We start from the raw sequence: 18,868 nt of genomic DNA, 5'->3' as shown, positions 1-18,868 counted from the left end.
ATCTAAGCGTATGAAAGAATTGCTAGCAAACAATTTTTGCCTCTAGTCCTCTAATCACTAGCTTTTCAGCAACTGTTCAAAGATGGAAATTAGGAATGTCCTTCAGCCAGGTGTACCGGAGACCTGGCTGGTTGCTGGGCTCCACGCATCCTCGGCTCCGCCCCTCCGGGTTCCCAACTCGACCCCGCCCGCCCACGAGAGGCCCCGCCCACCCACGGGAATTGTCGCCTGCGGCGTCCTTTACTGCCCTCTGGGGTAGAAAAACAACACACACCCAGCCTGCACCGCACTTAGCCGGACGTCGCGCATGCGCCCTGAGAGCGCCCGGATTTCCTGTCCACACTCCTCGTTTCCGACAGGATACTACGGACCAATGAGGTGGGCACGGAGGTGGGCCCTAGGCTCCTCCAGGCTCCTCCTCCGCCGGCTGCGCTCCGGGACTCTGGGAAAGGCCCGCGTGAGGCCCGGACCGCCCCGCGGCGGCTCATGGCTGCTTCCAGGACGCTCACCACTTTCCGTCTTCCGCCGTTGCCCACGATCCGAGAAATCATTAAGTTGTTCAGACTGCAAGCGGTGAAGCAGCTCTCCCAGAATTTTCTGCTGGACTTGAGGCTGACAGGTGGATACTTAACAGTGCCCTGGGCCGTCTCCCCGGCCTCTCCGGGGGCGTGGGTCGCCGGTCTCGCGAGGACCCTGCGGGCGGGTGTCCAGCGTCACGCACAGTTGTACAACTGGCCCTTAGTCCCGTGCTTCCTCCGCTTTGTACTGAAGACTCCGTACCAAGCAGGCGTGTGGGACGTGTTGTGAGCGCACGGAATCCCGCGCTCCGGCGTTTGCAGGGCTTGTGCGGGCGGCGGTGCGAACGCCCCGCAGACCCGAGGGCAGGAGGGGCCCATGTTGGGGAGGGAAGGCGATTATTGATGGTCGAAATTCGATGTGTTACCACTGAAATGGTGCTGCACGTGCTGGCTAGGTTTACTTTCCGCGTAAAGTTATCCGAACTTAGATTAGTGCAGGGGTTGTATCAATAACTTGTCGAAAGGGGGTGTCACTCGTAGAAGTCCGTATTGAGACGTTTACTTGCATGTAGGACGTCCTCGTGGGCGCAAATACTCTTTCGGTAAATGCACAGCTAATAGCTTTGTGTTGTTGTTGGCAGCTGCAAAGTCAGAGTGAACTAGGCAAAGTGTACCCCAGGAGCTTACAGTTTAGTAAGTTTACGTTCCCGCTCCTGCGCAGTAAAAATCACCAGTTTGAAGAACACAGTTGGATGAGTTTTGCAGATGTATACATTCGTTTAACCACTGCCACCGCTTCTTAGCGATGTTCCCTTCTAAAAGACGAGGTTGCAAGAGTACGATGCGTTACAAATGTGTCACTGTTAGAACGCTTACCGTTTTTGAGGTTTTCATATTTCTGTTTGACGTCTCTTTAGAAGCTGAAAGTATATCCCACCCAAGAAGTTCATTTTTCAGTTCAATGAAATACCATCCGCAAAGCAGGACTAAGATGCTTCGTTTTTCTTAGACTTGCTTGGAGCTTTTATTCTGCCAGTAGCATTATGACTTTGGGTAAAATAGCTTAACTCTGCTTCAGTTGTATTTTATTTTATTTATTTTTAGAAAGGGGAAGGGAGGAAGAGAGGAAGAAACATCAGTATGTGGTTGCCTTTCACATGCTCCCCCCCTCTGGGGACCAGGCCCCCAATCCAGACATGTATCTTGACTGGGGATCGAACCAGCAACCCTTTGGTTTGCAGGCCGGCACTCAGTCCACTGAGCCACACCAGCCAGGGCTGCTTCACTTTTTAAAAAATATGTTACTTGGAGGAACGTCCTACAACAGAGTTCAAAATATTAACCCACCTCTAAAGTTCTTTGGTCCTGGTTCTAACCGGAATCAGCTTTTTTGCCAGTCATTAGCCACATTCTAGGTATAAAGCATCAATTTCAGAACTGAAAATACAGATCTTTACATTTAAAAAAAATCCTTCATGTGCATTTTCTCATTGAGCCTTTATTCCCTCTCAGGAGTAAGTTCCAGAATCTAGATACTATTCTCTCTTCCATGGGAACCGAAATGAAGGGAAATTAAGGTCCTTGTCCAAGGCGAGAAGCTCAGGTGGGAGCAGAGCAAGGCTGAAACCCAAGCTCAGTGAATCGGCAGTGCCTCCTCGATGACATTTGTGTCTGAGTGTGCTGGAACTGTTGGAGGGCAGAGCCTCTGCCCTGCCTATTGTCATAGCTCTCCGCTTTTCAAAAGAATACTGAATTTACTCCATAATGCCTGTGCTTAATGCATCGTCTCTTCTTTCTGAGAAGCGTTGGTCTGATCACCTTTAGAATTTACACCTGAGCCGGAGCCTCTTCTCGTCCACTTGTCATCTAGATGACCTTGCCCAAGTGAAACAGTCAAGGCAAAGGAAAAGTTCAGAGGAGTGAAATTGGGGTAGTGCGTTGTAAGGATTTGTTTTGAGAAAGCAGTTAAAGCACCTGTGGCAAACAGGTGGTCTGGGGATGCGGCTTCCCTCCTCGCACCTTAATAGACAAAGCTATTTTTGAAAGGCTGAGAGACTGTTTTCCCTTGAAGCCTACAAAGGTGGGTTCTCAAGTACAGGAAAGTGGGGCTCTGCAGTGTCAGTGAACAGGACCAAAGAGTGCTGCTGTGTTTTCAGTGGCTGAGTTTCCGCTCCTCCAGGAGGCCCAGTTCGGATTTTAATCTCAGGCAATAGACCAGCCCATTGTATGGTTTTTTCAGGAGTGATGATTGGTTGCATTGAATCCTCATTACTCTGCTTTTCCATGATTTCTTAAGGTCTCCTAACTTAAATAAGTTGATTAATAAAAAAATAATTTCTCCATATCAGCTTGTATGTTTGCAAAGCTCAAAAACTTCCACTGCTAAATTTAACTTTTAACTGAAAACCACCAAGAATCCAGATTTCTGCAAGTCTTATGATTTAGGTCCTTGTTGCCATTGCCATATTGAGCAGCAACGAGATGTGTAGAGGTAAAGATGGAGACTGCAGCACTTGCTGCGTCTGGATTTTTAATCAGTAATGTTGAAAATTCTGAACATGAATCTGGTCCTGTTCATTAAAAAGTTCCATGTTCAGTAACTATTGAGAAGTGGTGTGTGCTTATCCAGGCCATTCTTCATAGGGGTGGATTGGTTTGGAGGAGGAGCAGAAAATACAATGTTGACTAAGTTTAAGTTAAGGAAGTAAACATCAGATAACTGAAGTGAAGTCAGCTGGTCAGGATGATCCTGTCTTTGTTGAAGGACTGGTACTTCCCAGCAGTGATGTGGTAGGATGATGGATGGCCACTCTGTGGTGTTTAGGCTGAGAGTTAAGTAATTGGATTAACACTGTGGATAAAGGATTAGTTGACTGAGTAATGGCTGATAAGAATTAGTACTGATTACATTTTTAATTCCGAACATGAAATTTGCCAAGATAATCAAGATATCTTTCTTTTCCCCAGATAAAATTGTAAGGAAAGCTGGCAATTTGACAAATGCTTATGTGTATGAAGTGGGCCCTGGGCCAGGGGGAATCACAAGATCCATTCTCAATGCCAATATTGCTGAACTTCTGGTGGTTGAAAAGGACAGTCGCTTCATTCCCGGATTACAGGTGAGGAACTCAAAGTCTCTTTCCAGAAGCCCAGTTTTGGGCCATGACTCGAAAACCCCTCAGAATCCAAGGATTACAGAGGTGGCAGATCCCCAGGCCCCACCCCAGAGATTTCGATTCACTGTCTGGAGCAGGCTAGAAAACTCTGCTTCTAATGGGCAGACCCAGGTGGTCTGTTGACCACGATCCAATTAACCCACTTTAGTCATTAGTGCCAAACAAAGTTACTGGTTTGTGTTGCCTTCCAAAAAAATCTAATACCTGTGCACGTCATGGCCTATTCCTTAAAAGTGAGTACAAACAAATATTGGTAATAATGACTCAGCATGACTTCTGAGAACTTCACTTAGGTTCCAAAAATCATTTCTACAAGCAAAAGGTGGAGAGGACGTTGGCTTAACTGAGAAACTATTTGCTAAGCTTAAGCATTTGTGTAAGAGGATTTTTTTATTTGAAGGAATGAAGTGGTACTGTAGTATGGATTCAAGATGAGGTGTGAATGAAGTGATATGTGCATCTTTAAAACAGGCACTGTTATGATAAGAGAAATATTTAAAGGAACTGAGCACATTTCAACTAGAGGAGGGAAGTCTTGAATGAGGGTGTTCAGAGCTGCCTATCGAAGGGTGGTGGGGAGAGAATAAACTTGTTTTGTTCTTTTCGAAAGAATCAGAACAAATAGGAGGGAAGGGGGGGAGGCAGTGTGGGTTTAAAATACGAAGGGACGTGTATTTCTAAGACATGGGCAGACAGAGCAGCAGGGATCTTACAATGGGAACTCCTCACTGGGGGCCTGAGGGGCTGAAGGGCCTCCAAGTCCAATAGAATTGTCAAGTTTTCTGCGTTATTATTGTTATACAAGAGGACCAGCTGGTTCAAAATTAGTACATTTTAATATTTACTTATATATGTATTGATGGAAAAATGTTTACTTTCTACCAGAACCATTGGAGAATATTTGTTTGAAAATTTTTGTGTGCATGCATGTGATTTTTTAAAGAAACCTAGTGATTTTTTCTTTTTGCTATATTCAGTGTTCATGCTTTAAGAAATTATATGGTTTATTTTTATCTAATTTTGCCAGTCTCTAGTGACAGAATTGTTTTCAGATTTATAACTTTACTTTAGAACAATGTATGTATGGTACATATTCTGTGATCAAATGTGGAATTTAATACTGATTTTTGCTTTAAGCTGCTTTCTGATTTTAAGAACTATATCTCAGTTTGAGGTGAAACGGGGTGATATCATTTTTGGTGAGGTCATGAGATGCCATAAAGAAACTGAATAACACTACATCATTCCCTTTAGGTTTAATCATTTAGCCCTTTCTGGACATAGGGAATACGCATCTGATTTTTTTCTCTTGAAAAGACTTCTTTACCCGCAGTCTCACCTTCTGTTATATGCAGTTCCTTCTCATTAGGCAGGGAGGTGAATCACATTTCTGTTCATTGCCATTTTAATGTACATATTCTCTTCGCCAATCTCAACTACACATCACTGAGGACAGAATAGTCAAAAGACAGACGCACCATTCTTATCTCAAGCACCCTACCCCCTAGTCCTTATACTCCTAATCTGTCTTGTTTTATTTGTCTCATCAGATTGATCCTCATCTGACACAGTCTCTGTGTTCTTACATGTCTGTTGTCCCTTGCTGGAGTTCTACCACTCTTAATTATAAGAGTGCCTGGCATATAGCAGGTGCTCAGTAAGGCCTCAAGTGGGAATAAAAAGGTTGGCTATCTAAGTAGCTATCTGATTAACTAACTGATTTGTGTCACTTAATAATGAAGGTGAATATAGTGCAGCATAGATTATCAAAAAGTTTTGTGCTCTCTTTTCCTAAATACTAGGAGGTTAATTTCAAGCTAAATTACTCTGCAGGGAATATATATTTGACTTACCTGTTTTGGTAGAAGAAGCAAAATTTGTAGTGCCTTGTATGCGGGAAAGGAATTTGCCTTAAAAAGAAATGTTGGGTACTAAAACATCAAATAGACTTCTTTTTCCTGTAAAGAATGTTCAATATGTAAAACCACATTCTTTTAGAGGTGCTAAATTAATCATAAAACTGAGTAAAGGCAGAAAGAGAGTGATCTATTTTAAGGATTCCATTTTAGTGATTTCTAAGCTAATAGAATTACTTTTTAAAAGAAATTGTAATAATTTATAAAATGTCTTCTAGCGGAAAGTATGTCATCTGTAGCTTAATTCAGTTCTGATAATATGATCAGGAGGCAGCTTAGAGGAAAGAACAATAGCGATCGTATAGGCTATTATCACTATCACTAATTGCTAAGAGGGCAAATCTTAGAAGTTCTCATCACAAGGAAACATTTGCAACTGTGTGGGGATGTTAACTAGACTTATTGTAGTGATGATTTGTCAATGTATAAGTATTGGCAGACCTCAGAGATACCGTGGGTTGGGTTCCAGACCGCCAGGTAAAACCAGTGTGTAATAGAGTCGTAATCTTTTTGCTGGTGGAGGGTTTTGCTTTCAATCTGTAAAACAAACGAATGCAACATTTATGAAGCACAATGAAAAGAGGTATGCAGGTATATTGAATGTTATATGCCTGAAACTGACATAATATTATATGTCAATTATATCTCAGTTTTTAAAAACTTGAAATAATTTTCAAGATCATTGGTGATATTTTTCCTCTGAAATCCATTTTATCTGATATTAATATTGCTTTCCAGCATTCTTTTGATTAGTGTTAGCCTGGTATATACACTCCATCATTTTACCAATTTGCATTTTTATATTTAAAGTGGGTCTCATAGGCAGCTTATACTTGTGTCTTGCTATTTCCCCACCAGTAGGCCATCTCTGTCTTATGCATTAGTTTTCTATTACTGCTATAACAAGTAACCACAAATTCAGTAGCTTAAGGTGACACAAATTTCTTCTTACAGTTTTGGGGATCAGGGGGTCTAAATCAGGGTCAGCAGGGCTTTATTCCTTGTGGAGCCTTCAGGAGAGCATTTGTTTCTTTGCCTTTTTCAGCTCCTAGAGGCCACCTGCATTCATTAGCTCCTGGACCCATTGCTCCTCCACCTGCCGCTACTGACCTGATCGTGCTGCCTCTCTCTCATAAGGCCCCTTGTGATTATGCAACCCACCTGGACAGTCTAGGGGGACATCTCCCATCCCAGGATCTTAAATCACATAGCACAGTCCCTTTTATATGGAAGGGAACGTTGTCCTGAGTCCCGGGGTTTAGCATGTGGGCATCTTTGTGGGGCCAGCACTCAGCCCACTGCAGCTCATGACCTGTAACTCTTTGTTCTGTTTTCTCAGCGGTTTGTTGAAGGTGTGCAATGCACGTCTGCACATGTCCCGGTCTGTCTGCAAGCTTTGCACCGCTTCACCTGTAGCATAGAAACCTCACAGAAGTCTGCTTACTTCTCTCCCCGCCAGGCCTTTGTGCTCAGCGACATACTTCCCCATATGTTACAAATTTCACAATGCAATGTATTTTTGTTTGCAAAGCCAATTCTGTGTTAAAGAGATTTAAATAAGCAGAAATTCTTAAGTATTCATTCATATGGTTACGCTTTTGGGTGTTCCTTACCCGCATTTCCACCCAGCATTGTTTTGGGACTTTCTTCAGCATTTTGTACAGTATTAATCTGCTGGCAGTGACTCAGCGCTTGTGTGTCTGAAAGCGCTGTATTTTGCCTTCCTTTTTGGAAGAACACACTGGCAGTGTTCTTTCGGTACTTCTAAGATGTTGTCTACTGTCTTTGTGTTGTTTCTGACAAAAAATATGTCATCTTGATCTTTGCCCCTCTGTCTTTTTTTCTCTGGCTGCCTTTAACGTTTTCTCTTTATCACTGGCTTTGAGCAATTTCATCAGGGTGTGTCCTGGGGACATTTTCTTCATGTTTCTTGTCCGTGGGGTTTACTGAGCATCTTGGATTTGCGGGTTTTCCTACCCTCCCTCTGGGCCTCAATATTGTCACTTCAACTACTTTGTCCATTTTTTATGTGGCGCAGAAGAGTACGTCTGGCCCCTAATGGCCTGTCTTGGCCGGAGGAAGAAGTTCTAGGATTCTTTCTAACCATTAAGTCATTTACTTATTTCATGGAATTTTGGAGATAGTAAGGTATTGGTTATTGCCAGTATGGCCTCTGGGTTTTTGTACCAGGTAAACTGAGTGATTGTCTCTATTCGATGGGCAAAGTGGGGAGTTCTCAGGATGGAGACTCAAATAGTCTGGTGTTCAGGTTTCAGGTATGCCTGTAGCCTTGTGACCTTGAGCTTATTGTTGAACCTTTTTTAGTGTCAGCTTTCTCCTCTGGGAATACTGGTTATGTTTTGTGGTTATTGCAAGGGTAGACAGAAATTTACGTAAAGAGCCTGGTGGTGCTAATAGCTAATCAGTGGTTGCTATTATAATTATTCCCCTTCCTATTCTCTTATAAAGGGACATGAAAAGTAAGTTAGACATTCTAGGGAAAGGAGCTGTTTTTAATCAGAGATAATATTTGGAAATTCTTTTACCTCATGCAAACTTCAAAAAAGGAAGATTGCTTGACTTTTTGTTGTAACATGATTACATTGTATTTTACACATGTAACTTATTTGATATAGCTGTAACCATAGTTAATTGTAACATAGACAAACTCAATATGTAAGCAAAAAAATAGCTTACAAGCTCTGGCTGGTGTAGCTCAGTAGATTGAGTACGGGCCTGCAAACTAAAGGATTGTGGTTCGATTCCCAGTCAGGGAATATACCAGTTACAGGGCATATGCCAGAGTTACAGGCCAGTTCCCAGCAGGGGACTCATGAGAGGCAACCATACATTGATATTTCTCTCCCTGACCCTTCCCCTTTAAAGGTAAATAAATGAAATTTTTTAAAAATAGCTTACATACAAGGTGATTTCCTAGCCCTGGCTGAGTAGCTCAGTTGGTTAGAGCATCATCCCAGTATGCCGAGGTTGCAGGTTTGATCCCCTGTCGGGGCACATACACACCTTAACCAAAGAACGCATAAGGAAGTAGGCAACAAATTGATTTCTCTCTCTCTCCTTCCCTCCCTCCCACTCACTCCCCCCTCTCTTCCCCTTCCTCTCTCTCTAAAATCAATAAAAAAATTTTCAAGTGATTTCCTAGGCCACTTCAAATTAAAAGTATAGCAACCAGTTCTAGAAGCAGACCCATTGAAAACAGTGAGAGGTATTACAAAGAAAAGCTATAAGAACAAAATATAAAAACTGGAAGAAAAAGCACAATAATAAGGGTCATAACCACCGAGGCCATTACTGTACAGGCAAACACGGAAAAGTCATCAAGAAAAGGGTGAAATTGGGCTCATCGTACTTGGCTTTAAGGAGGGGACCGTGCAGTAAAGTGTAGAAGGATTTCCACGGATGCCTTTCTAAGAAATGTTAACACTTAAAGGAGTAAACATGGTTGAATAGAAACGTACTAAATTGGCCATCTAATTCCTTCATGAGGCTGAGTAAAGGAGCTTCTGCTGTACGTATTCCAATCCTGTTTAAAAAGCAAAGCAGCCCTGGCTGGTGTAGCTCAGTGGATTGAGCACGGGCCTGCGAACCAAACAACCGCAGTTCAATTCCCAGTCAGGGCACGTGCCTGGGTTGCAGGCCAGTTCCCAGCAGGGGACACATGAGGGACAACCATACATTGATGTTTCTCTCCCTCTCTCCTTCCCTTCCCCTCTAAAGATAAATAAATAAAATCTTTAAAAAAATAGCAGAGCAAGCTTCCTTTTGGAAATCATGCAGTAATCAACACCCAAGAAAAGTCTATTGCAACATCTTGAATTCCTTTTGAAAAAATAGCATTAGTCTTTTCTTTGTATTCTATATAAGAATAAAAATTTTTATTTTCCACCTGCCACGTTCCCTGTTACAGGGTTTTGTTATTCTATGTAGTTTGCCTAAGAGTTTTGCCCCGCCCTCGCGTCGGCAGTGGTGGCCTCCTGTTGAGGACCAAGGGCATGCTGCCGAGCTGTGTGATCCGAGCTCCACCCGCTGGGCAGTGGGGGCTGCTGTGAGCGCCTCCTCATGAGGAGGTGGCATGAACTATACAAGGTGACTATTTGATACAGATTTTTGTCCTCAAGGAATTTATAATTGTATATAAGTTCCAGGAATCGCATACATTCTCTCATCATCTAGTTAGATCACCAACACACTACCTGGGTGGACCCCAGTTACTTGCCCCCTATAGAAAAGTGTACAGTAGGACCTTGACTTGTTGGAAGAGAGAGATTTTTAAGGACCATGTGAAGAATACTTCTGCCTTTGTTTTCTTTTATAAAGCTGTTCTCCATTATGTTGTGACACGTGTCCTTTATAAAACCTGACAGCAGGGGGGGGTCGGGGAACACTTTCTCTCTTGGATATTTGGTGTAATTTTTTCCGATAAGAGTAAGAATTTTATAATTCAGTGCATCGGTCATGAGCGCTAACATCTCTAGGGCAGTTAGCTCCCACAATTTATATACACGTGTATGATTCTTTTCATGGTTTGGCTGTTTCTTATAGCCTTACTTAATGTATGCCTTTACACTAAGTTTACTTATGTCGCAATTTAGAAGCATGTAGGATTGAAAACTAAAACAAAAATGATTAAACAGCCCTGCTGGTGTGGCTCAATGGATTGAGGGCAGGCCTACAAACCAAAGAGCTGGGGGTTCGATTCCCAGTCAGGGCACATGCCTGGGTTTGCAGGCTTGGTCCCTAGTAGGGGGCACATGAAAGGTGACCACACATTGATGTTTCTCTCCTCTTTCTTTTTCCCATCCCTTCACTCTAAAAATGAATAAATGAAATCTTTAACAGTATGCCAGAACAGTTTAAGAGTGTGCGTAGTAGTGCTCCTTTGGCCGTACACGAGTGCCTGCCTTCATACTCTGCACCTTCGAGCTTGTTAGGAGGTAGCACCCTAGGGTTTTGAAGTGCGGCGCACCAGTGTTGTTCTTGAAGGGCTGTAGAAATGACCTGTCCCAGTCCTCCATCACCACCAGATATGATGATGATAAAAACAGTTTTCTCTGTAAGTGGCTAGTGAGAAAGCCTGTGTCATTGCTGAGTATCGTTAGGCATTTGAATGGCTGTTATCTGTAATCATACTATTATTTCGGAGGGGTAGCACCTTTCCCCCCATAGTTGCTCCAGACCCTTCACACACAGCTGTGAACACCTCCTGTTGTGGGGAGCTGGAAGTGGAAGATCGGGCTACGAAGTGGTCATGGAAGAGGTAGACCTTTTAAAGCATGGGCGGGTTTGGTTTATCATTGACCGAGACTTAAGCCTGAAGGGGAATCCAAAAAATGTGATACAACTGTAACTTTGAACCTAAGGAAGGAAGATAAATGTGTTATATCCGTTTTCTTGTAGACTGCCATGTATATCAGTGTGGAAAAATTTAACATTTCAAATGTAGCTGAGTTACCAGATGTAAATTAATGCCAAAGAGCTCAGTTTACATTGTTTTGTTTTGGTCTTAGTTACTAATTACTTAATTACTTTCTATATATTGGCATCATGAAACATAGGCTTTTAGTTCTGCCTCTTTGTTTTTGGTATGCTAATTTGTTTTGTTTTAATTATGTGAAGCGTAATTATAGAAAAATTCTAATGTTCTTCACTGATGGTAAATGCTATCATTAAATATACAGTTTTTATGTAGTAAGTGCCTGTCTCATTGAGTGTTATCTCCTGTTTTATTTATAGTGTATTGCAGTGGTTACGTTTTCTAAGATTTATTGTCTGGAACTCATCAAATTAAGTATTAACAAATTATGGTAATTTAAAATAATCCATAAGTACTTTAATATCAGAGGTATGCAGTTATTTTTGCTGAACTACCATGGCTAAATATATCAAACTAGATGATTCCCAAACTTAAATGTTTAGCATCTTACCATTATAGACTATTCAGCTCTGTATTTCTGAAACATTACTTACTTGTATAATTCTGCATGAATTATCAGTGAAATAAGTCTTTGTAAGTTAATTGGCCTTACACATTTGAGGAACCCAAAATCTCGAGAGCTAGGTGAGGAAGTTTCCAGCTTTGCAAAAAACTGAATGCCATCTGGTTATCCACTTATCAAAAGTGTATGAAGTACCCGCCCTCTACTGTTGTACCTGCAGGGGACATTCAGGTAGGAAAGAAACAGGTGCTGCCCTCAAGGGACACACATTGTTAGGGGAAGGAAATCCGTAGATACTTCATCAGTATGATGCAGCGTGTTGTAAGTGCTGCAGAGAGGCATGTGCAAGGCACAGTGTTGACCCAAAGGCCAGCATAATCTACGGACGGGCCCCCCTTTGAATTAAGAAAATTCTGTCTTGTCTGTGGCTTGTGGGATGCTTCCTTCATCCTGCCTGTCGGTTGCATGAGTTAGTCTAGAAGAGAGGAGAGAAATTAGCTTGGATTGAGCTGGAGAAGCAAGACCGAGAGGTGCTGAGCTCCCTGAGCTGAGACTTAATATGGAAGATGGTCATCTCCTCCTTTGTAATCTACTTTGGTGATGTTTGTTCTTGCTGATTATAGTCACTCCTGTATTTTAAACTTTATAAGCTCAGGGGCTGCATCTGGTTTTATTTACCAGGGACTTGAAGAGTCCATTTTTGTGTTGGATGCAGGGGCACTTAACATGATACAGACTTATAGCTGGCTTAGCTCCGAGGCTCTTTTCAGCGAGGTGCCCACACTGTGGTGCTGTGAGAGCACTTCCAAGGCCTGGTGCGGGAGTGGATGGGGTGAAGGGAAAAAGGTATTAAAGGAGAGGGCACTTCACTGCTCCCCACCCCCCTTTCTTTCTCTTTTTTACTCAGAAAGGTTGAGGGAAGAGGAAGGGAAGCAAATGATGAGGAGACAGAAACAGGCAGGGGCGAAGCTAGTAAAACATGTAGGATAATTCACTAGGTTGAAAGTGCCTGTGGATCAGGAAGTGTTAAGATTCGGGTGCCCCAGTCTGGGAGTGCCGCTGAGCGCCCCTGCAGCTCAGCCAGGCTCGGCGACTGCCTCCCTGGTGTGACTCTCCCCGCAGATGAAGTTACAGAGCTCAGTGATATGGGGAACCCTATGTGTATACTTAGGCTGTAAAGATTTAGTTGAATTAAGCTCATCTTTCTTGCGATTTACTTCTAATTCTCAGTATTTCATTCTGATGTCTAGCCTCAAATTTAAAAACTTACAGCTAGGAGTTGAGTTTTTGCTACATCCATACAGAAATACAAGTCATTCCAAGGGTCAAAATTGTGTTATTATATCATTTGTGAAATTGTAAGCAGTTTTTATTCTGCCATTTGTCACTGTCTCCGTCATTGCTATGGTAAAAGGAAACCACCATAGTAGTCTATTGCAGTGGATGCCGTTGCCTGTTGGTTCATTAACGGTCTCTCGTAGTCTCTGGCTTTTCAGATTTAATAATGCACAGATTTTAAGTAAAAAAGTTAGTTTCAGTATTTGGCAAGATGCACATTTTATTAATCTTTCTGTGAACTAGATGCTTTCTGATGCAGCCCCCGGAAAACTGAGAATTGTCCACGGAGATGTGTTGACATTTAAGGTGGAAAGGGCTTTTCCAGAAAGTCTTAAAAAACAGTGGGAGGATGGTAAGTGACTTTGGATCGGTTTTCTTATTTTTTTGTAATTATTTATATTAGAGATATTTATATTTTATATTTATTACAAATGCTATGTATTTATATTAAAAATTAGCTAAGCAGAATAAATAGTTGATATGCATTGTAATTTTACTCTGCTTTTCCACTTTCTTCCAAAATATAAAATCTAATTACTTTTTCTTAATTCTATAATTTATTTGTTTTATTTTTCAAATATTTTGGGTTGTGTTCAAATAAACTTGCCATTTTTAAGATTCCCCATAAGGGTGGGGTGAACTATGAGGTGTTACTTTTTCCAAATGGTAAACAAAAAAGGGGGGGTTTAGTAAACTGAGCCGCATCCAAACCTTTCTTTTATTCCCGTTGTCTCACACACTCAGCGCCCAGCCAAGGCACTCTCCATTCATGAGCCATGTGCACGGAGAACCTCTGGGCTCCACTCTGTGGAATGCAGAGATAAGTAGCTGGGGTTTTTGCCTTCAAAGCCCTCAGGACAAGTGTGGGAGCTATTCGGGTGCACCCCATCCAGCTACCACCATGTGTCTGGCTCCGTGACCAGCTCCTTCAGCGTGATCGCTGCTGCCCCCTCCACCTTCCAGCGTGCCCTCTGCCTTCACGTTGCTGCCCCACGCCTCCACTGTGTGCTCCTAACTGCTTCAAGCCCTGTCTGACGGGTTCTCCCAGGCTCGCTTCACTGTTACCTGCTCTCTTCTGGAAGACCTCACTGCTGCTGTCTTCCCTGGTACCAGGCCCTCCTATTGTCCACCGAAGTTATCGTCACCTTTCTCTAACTCTTCTTTGCTAGTGGTTATTTTTTTCGCCCACCTCTCAGATGGTGTTTCTGAGATTTTTTTTTCTTCTTGGGCATCATCATCTCTGCTGCCGATTTGCCTGGATTGTTCCTCTCCCATGGTATCACGTCTCACCTGCGCACCTCAGACACCTGGAACTTACACCCAGGCAGTGTCCCTTCCCTGGGCCCCCGGCAGGTTCATCTGGGTGCTGCGCAAGCACGTGGGCCTCTTTGTGTCCGAAGCAAATTATCTTTTTCCTCAAAGCAGTTCTATTGTATATTTTTCCTAAGCCAAAACTCTGAGGACTTTCACTGACTGAATACCAATTACCGAATTTTTTGGACTATAAGATGCATCAAACCATAAGACTCACCTGGGTTTTGGAGGAGGAAAATAGGGAAAACAATTTTGAAGCAAAAAATGTGGTAAAATATTTAATAACATAGGCTGCCCCCCCGGCCCCCCTTCCCCCCCCAGAGCCAGGTAAGCTACATTCGGACTGTAAGACGCAACCCCCATTTGCTCTCAAATTTGGGAGGAAGGATAGTCCAAAAAATACGGTAGGTAGAATTTTTTTCTTAATTCAAAGCTAATTGTGAAAAAACATTGCTTTTGAAGGATAAATAAAGTAGAAAATATGCAGCCATAGTTTTTCATATATTGTTATTGGATGCTATTAATATTTAATTCTACTTTACTCTTCAGTAAAATTGTATTCAAAATATATTGATGAAACCATTTCAAGTTGTTTTTTCCTCCTGCCAACAGACCCTCCAGATGTACATATTATTGGCAATCTGCCTTTTAATGTGTCGACTCCACTGATCATCAGGTGGCTCGAGAATGTTTCCCAGAGAGACGGGCCTTTTGCTTACGGCAGAACCCAGATGACGCTGACTTTTCAGCAGGAAGTGGCAGAGGTAGGTTTTCACTTTTCCCGGCCGTTCTGTCCCGTGATCAAATCCCCAAACAAAAGAGCACTGCGTTTTCCTCGCAGACTGGGTTTCCTGACGTTACTCCCCCAGGGCACACACGGAAAAGCCAGCCACGGCGCAGACACTAGCGAAATGTGACAGTGGCAGATGTAGCTGCTGTCAGCGCTCCGTGCCGAGCATGAGTGATGTGCTGCCCATTAAGGAGGCCAAGTAGTAAGCACAGGACAAGTGGCCACAGCACAGTTAGATAAAGATGGGACCTGTGTGACATGGTGACGCATTGTACGCAGGGATGGGCACATGATATGCTGTTGTTGGTAGGTTGAACTCAGTGGGGCAGCAGTTAAAGAGTGTCAGTCAGTGGGAGCTGAGGCCGGGAAGGGGATTGGCGTCCCCTCCCTGACAGACTTTCACCTGCTCCCCACCTAGCTGTGCCTGCGGGCCCACAACAGTTGTGTTCCCAGTTCACTCCCTGGCAAGGAAACCCCCAGGGTAGGTGAGGGGGTCTGTGTCTTAAATTTCTTTGTTGTGGTGTACAAGTACAAGAGAGTAGATGATGTGTATACAAGGTCTGTCTGGAAGATACCCGGCCATGTGCTATGAAAACTAGGCACATTTATTGAAGAAGATGTAAGATATAAGAAACATTCTACATAGGACAGTGACACCTCAGTCACCTAAAAGCAGGCATCTCACACAGTTCTCCCAACAGCCATCAGCTGCCCCATCATATTTGCCTGAATCTCATCGATGGTCTGAAATCTCTTTCCTTTCAAAAGTGACTTTAGTTTTGAGAAAAACCAGAAGTCACAGGGTGCCAAGTGTAGGCTATGGTGGGGCTGAGTCACTTGGGTGATTCGATGTTTTGCCAAAAACTCTGCAGGAGACGTGATGCACGAGCAGGCGTGTTGTCACGATGAAGCTGCCAATCACCAGTAGCCCAGAGCTGTGGTCTTCTAAATCATCCAGATAGTTTCCACAGAGGAATGTTCAAGCTTCATGCAAAATTTGATCCAGATTCATTGCTCTGGTCTCTTAGTCATTTGAATGTAATGCCCACATGGTACATATGTTCACTCAGTGGCCCCTGCCACCCCCACTGACTGGTACAGTGAAGTGGTCATTGTTCACACATGCGCATTCCAGTCTGCTGTCCTGGGCTGCCAGGTTATGTTGATGTTGTGCAAACCATTCTCATTATGTTAACAATGGCTGGACTTTTTCGGGACAGACCTCGTAGATATGGTTTAACAAAAAGAGCAGCTGAGTCACCAGCACCTGAGTCACTGAATTAAATTTCAACATCTTCGGCACTCCCTTGGAGGCCTCGTTCAGATTATAGCTCTTGTCCCCCACCTATGGCAAAGGTAATCAACACCATGGATTCGAGATTTACTGTCTCTGCAGTTTATCACACAGATCCTTTTTTGTAGTATTTTTTATTGTTGTTTAAGTGTAGTTGTCTCCGTTTCCCCCCACCACTTCTTCCATATAATTAATATACTTTAGTTTTTGTCCACTTTTGAACTTTATACAAATGGATTCACGCAGTATGTATCCTTTTTAGACTGATTCACTTGTATTGCCCATAGGTGTAGTTTATTTGTATGGCTATATACCACCCACTCTTTGACTATGTCATAGTGTATCTGCCCTTTCTCCTGTTTTGGAACCCTGAGTTAGTTTCGGGGTTTTGTTACTGCAGACGAGGTGGCTGTGAGCATTCCTCTGTTTATGTCAGCTGCAGCAGACAGGCGCATAGAGATGCTGGATTGAAAGGGCTGCAAATCTTCACTTTCGCTAGATAATGCGAAGTTGTTCTTGCAAGTCATTATGCCTGTTTTATATTTGCACCAACGGTTCACTTTGCTTCATATCCTTGCCAGTGTTTGCTTTTACCAGATTTTGCACTTTTTTTGTTAATCTCCGGAGAATGGTGTGTCATTGTGGTTTTATTTTGTCTTTTACTGATTTCTAATGAAATTGAGTGCTGTTTTACATGTTTATTGGCCTTTTGGGTAAGCACTTTTTTGTGAAGTGCATGTCTTTTCCTCAGTTTTCTGTCGGGTTGCTTCTTTTTTTCTCAGTGATTCAGAGGAGGTCTTACATGTTCTTCTTACTATACCTTATGAAGTGTGTTGTGGACATGACACTGTGTGTGTCATTATTGTCTTTTTACAGCGTCTCTTGAAGAGCTGATGTTCATAATTTTAAATTTATGGTTAGTGCTTTTCGTGTCTTGCTGAAGCAATCCTTTTGTAGCCTGAGATTATGAAGATATTTTTCTGTGTTATCTTTTAGAAGCTTTATTGTTTCTGCCCTTCAAACTTAGGTTTATAATCCCCTTGGGGTTGATTTTGTGGGTAGTTGAAATAGAAGCCAGTTCTAGTATTGTTATCATATGGTGCTAATTAACCCAGCACCATTTATTGAAAAGTCTGCCCTTCACTGACCTACTGATCTTTATCAACACCTGTGACATAATGACAAAACCCTGTGTAAGCACTAGTCTGATTCGACACACAAGAAGAAAGAGAGTGTGAAATCTCGGAAACACGTGGGCTAACAAAGATGGAGGGACTCTTCGGGAAGAGCATTCAGTTCACATCAGCAGATCAATAATTGGATAAAGTACCTTATCATATTGAATGTTGGGGAGAGTTTAAGACTGAATTAGTGATAAATAAACAGAACACTAAAAACAGTAGGGATTGCAATAAATAAAACATGTCATTTTTGGAAAGAGAAGTAAAAAGGATTTGGAGATATGCTGTTTATATAACATCTCAAAATGTAGTTAAGTTCCAGGGATCACCCTGAGAAGTGCACATATAAGAATGGGTAGGAAGTTTTGGAAAAGAGGGCTGTGAGAGAAGCTTTGCCTGTGACACGCTAAAGTGTCTGTAAAACTGATGGTCAGAGCACTGCGACACAGCCTGAGGCAGACCAAGGCTAGATTGGAAGGCCCAGAACGAGATGACTTAATGCAGAGTGATGATCAAATTATAAATCAGAGGAAAAAAGAATCACTTAGCAAATGCATGCATACTTCATTAACTCTTATGAAAAAATTTAATAAATCACCATATGTCAAAATAAATTCCAATTACCGTGTCTTCAAATTGACCACACATTTCTGCAGTGTCTAAGCTGTTGTTAACTCTGCTCAATTTATTTTTTATTTCATGTATTTTTATTTCGAGAAGTTCCATTTGGATCTTATTATATCTTTCTCACTTTATGTTCCTGCTTTCATTGGCATATTTGTGCATATGTATTACACACAGAGCTGTTTTAAGGTCTTTGTTTATTAATTTCATCACCTCTGTCATTTCTGTACTGTTTACCAGCTGACTCTTACCCCCTCATTGCTGTGGGCTCATTTTTCTGCTTCTTTGTAAGCCTGGCACTTTTTGACAAGACATCAGATATTGTGAGGTTTTTGTTTTTTCAGTGTGGTGGGAGCTGGATTTTGTTGTACTGGGTTGAGTGCTGGGTTTTGTTCTGGTCTGTAGATAATTGCTTGCAGATTGGTTTGAGGTTTCCTCTTAAACTTGGTTATGACTGATCCAGAGCAAGCCATTAATCTGAGGCTGATTAAATCCCACTACTAAGTCCCACCCTTTGTGAGGAGTTCTCCCAGTTCCCTGTGTATTCTAGGGCTCTCTCCTTTAGCTGTTGGGGATGCAAACTGTTTTCAGCTCTTTGTGAGTTCATTTTGTCTGCCTTCTGATGCTACTTTCTCTAGCCTCTCAACGTCCCAAGCCTTGAAGAGTTAGCCTCATGCACTCCCCGGTCTGCGTTCAGCCAAAGACTTGAAGAGCCTATCTCAGGAGCTCTCGCTCACTCCCCCCCCCCCCCCCCCCCCCC

General features: G+C 42.6%; 1 protein-coding gene across 2 annotated transcripts in view; it reads left to right on the top strand.

The window, feature by feature from the left end:
* Positions 1-402: 402 nt before the first annotated feature.
* Positions 403-18,868, top strand: part of TFB1M (transcription factor B1, mitochondrial) — a 54,457-nt gene continuing 35,991 nt past the window's right edge. Inside the window, exons 1-4 of one of the 2 annotated variants that reach the window (XM_037053432.1) lie at positions 403-619; positions 3,486-3,637; positions 13,149-13,257; positions 14,832-14,983. In XM_037053432.1, coding sequence (XP_036909327.1) covers positions 487-619; positions 3,486-3,637; positions 13,149-13,257; positions 14,832-14,983 — 546 coding nt within the window. In that variant the 5' untranslated portion in view covers positions 403-486. The remainder of the gene's footprint in view (positions 620-3,485; positions 3,638-13,148; positions 13,258-14,831; positions 14,984-18,868) is intronic. The other variant, XM_037053359.1, reaches the window with a different exon arrangement.

The sequence above is a fragment of the Sturnira hondurensis genome, unplaced genomic scaffold, assembly GCF_014824575.4.
Source record: "Sturnira hondurensis isolate 20B ecotype Veracruz unplaced genomic scaffold, ASM1482457v3 Scaffold0000167, whole genome shotgun sequence".
NCBI classification, from domain to species: domain Eukaryota; kingdom Metazoa; phylum Chordata; class Mammalia; order Chiroptera; family Phyllostomidae; genus Sturnira; species Sturnira hondurensis.
The sequence above is the reverse complement of the archived record's forward strand: the minus strand, read 5'-3'. Positions and strand labels throughout refer to the sequence as shown.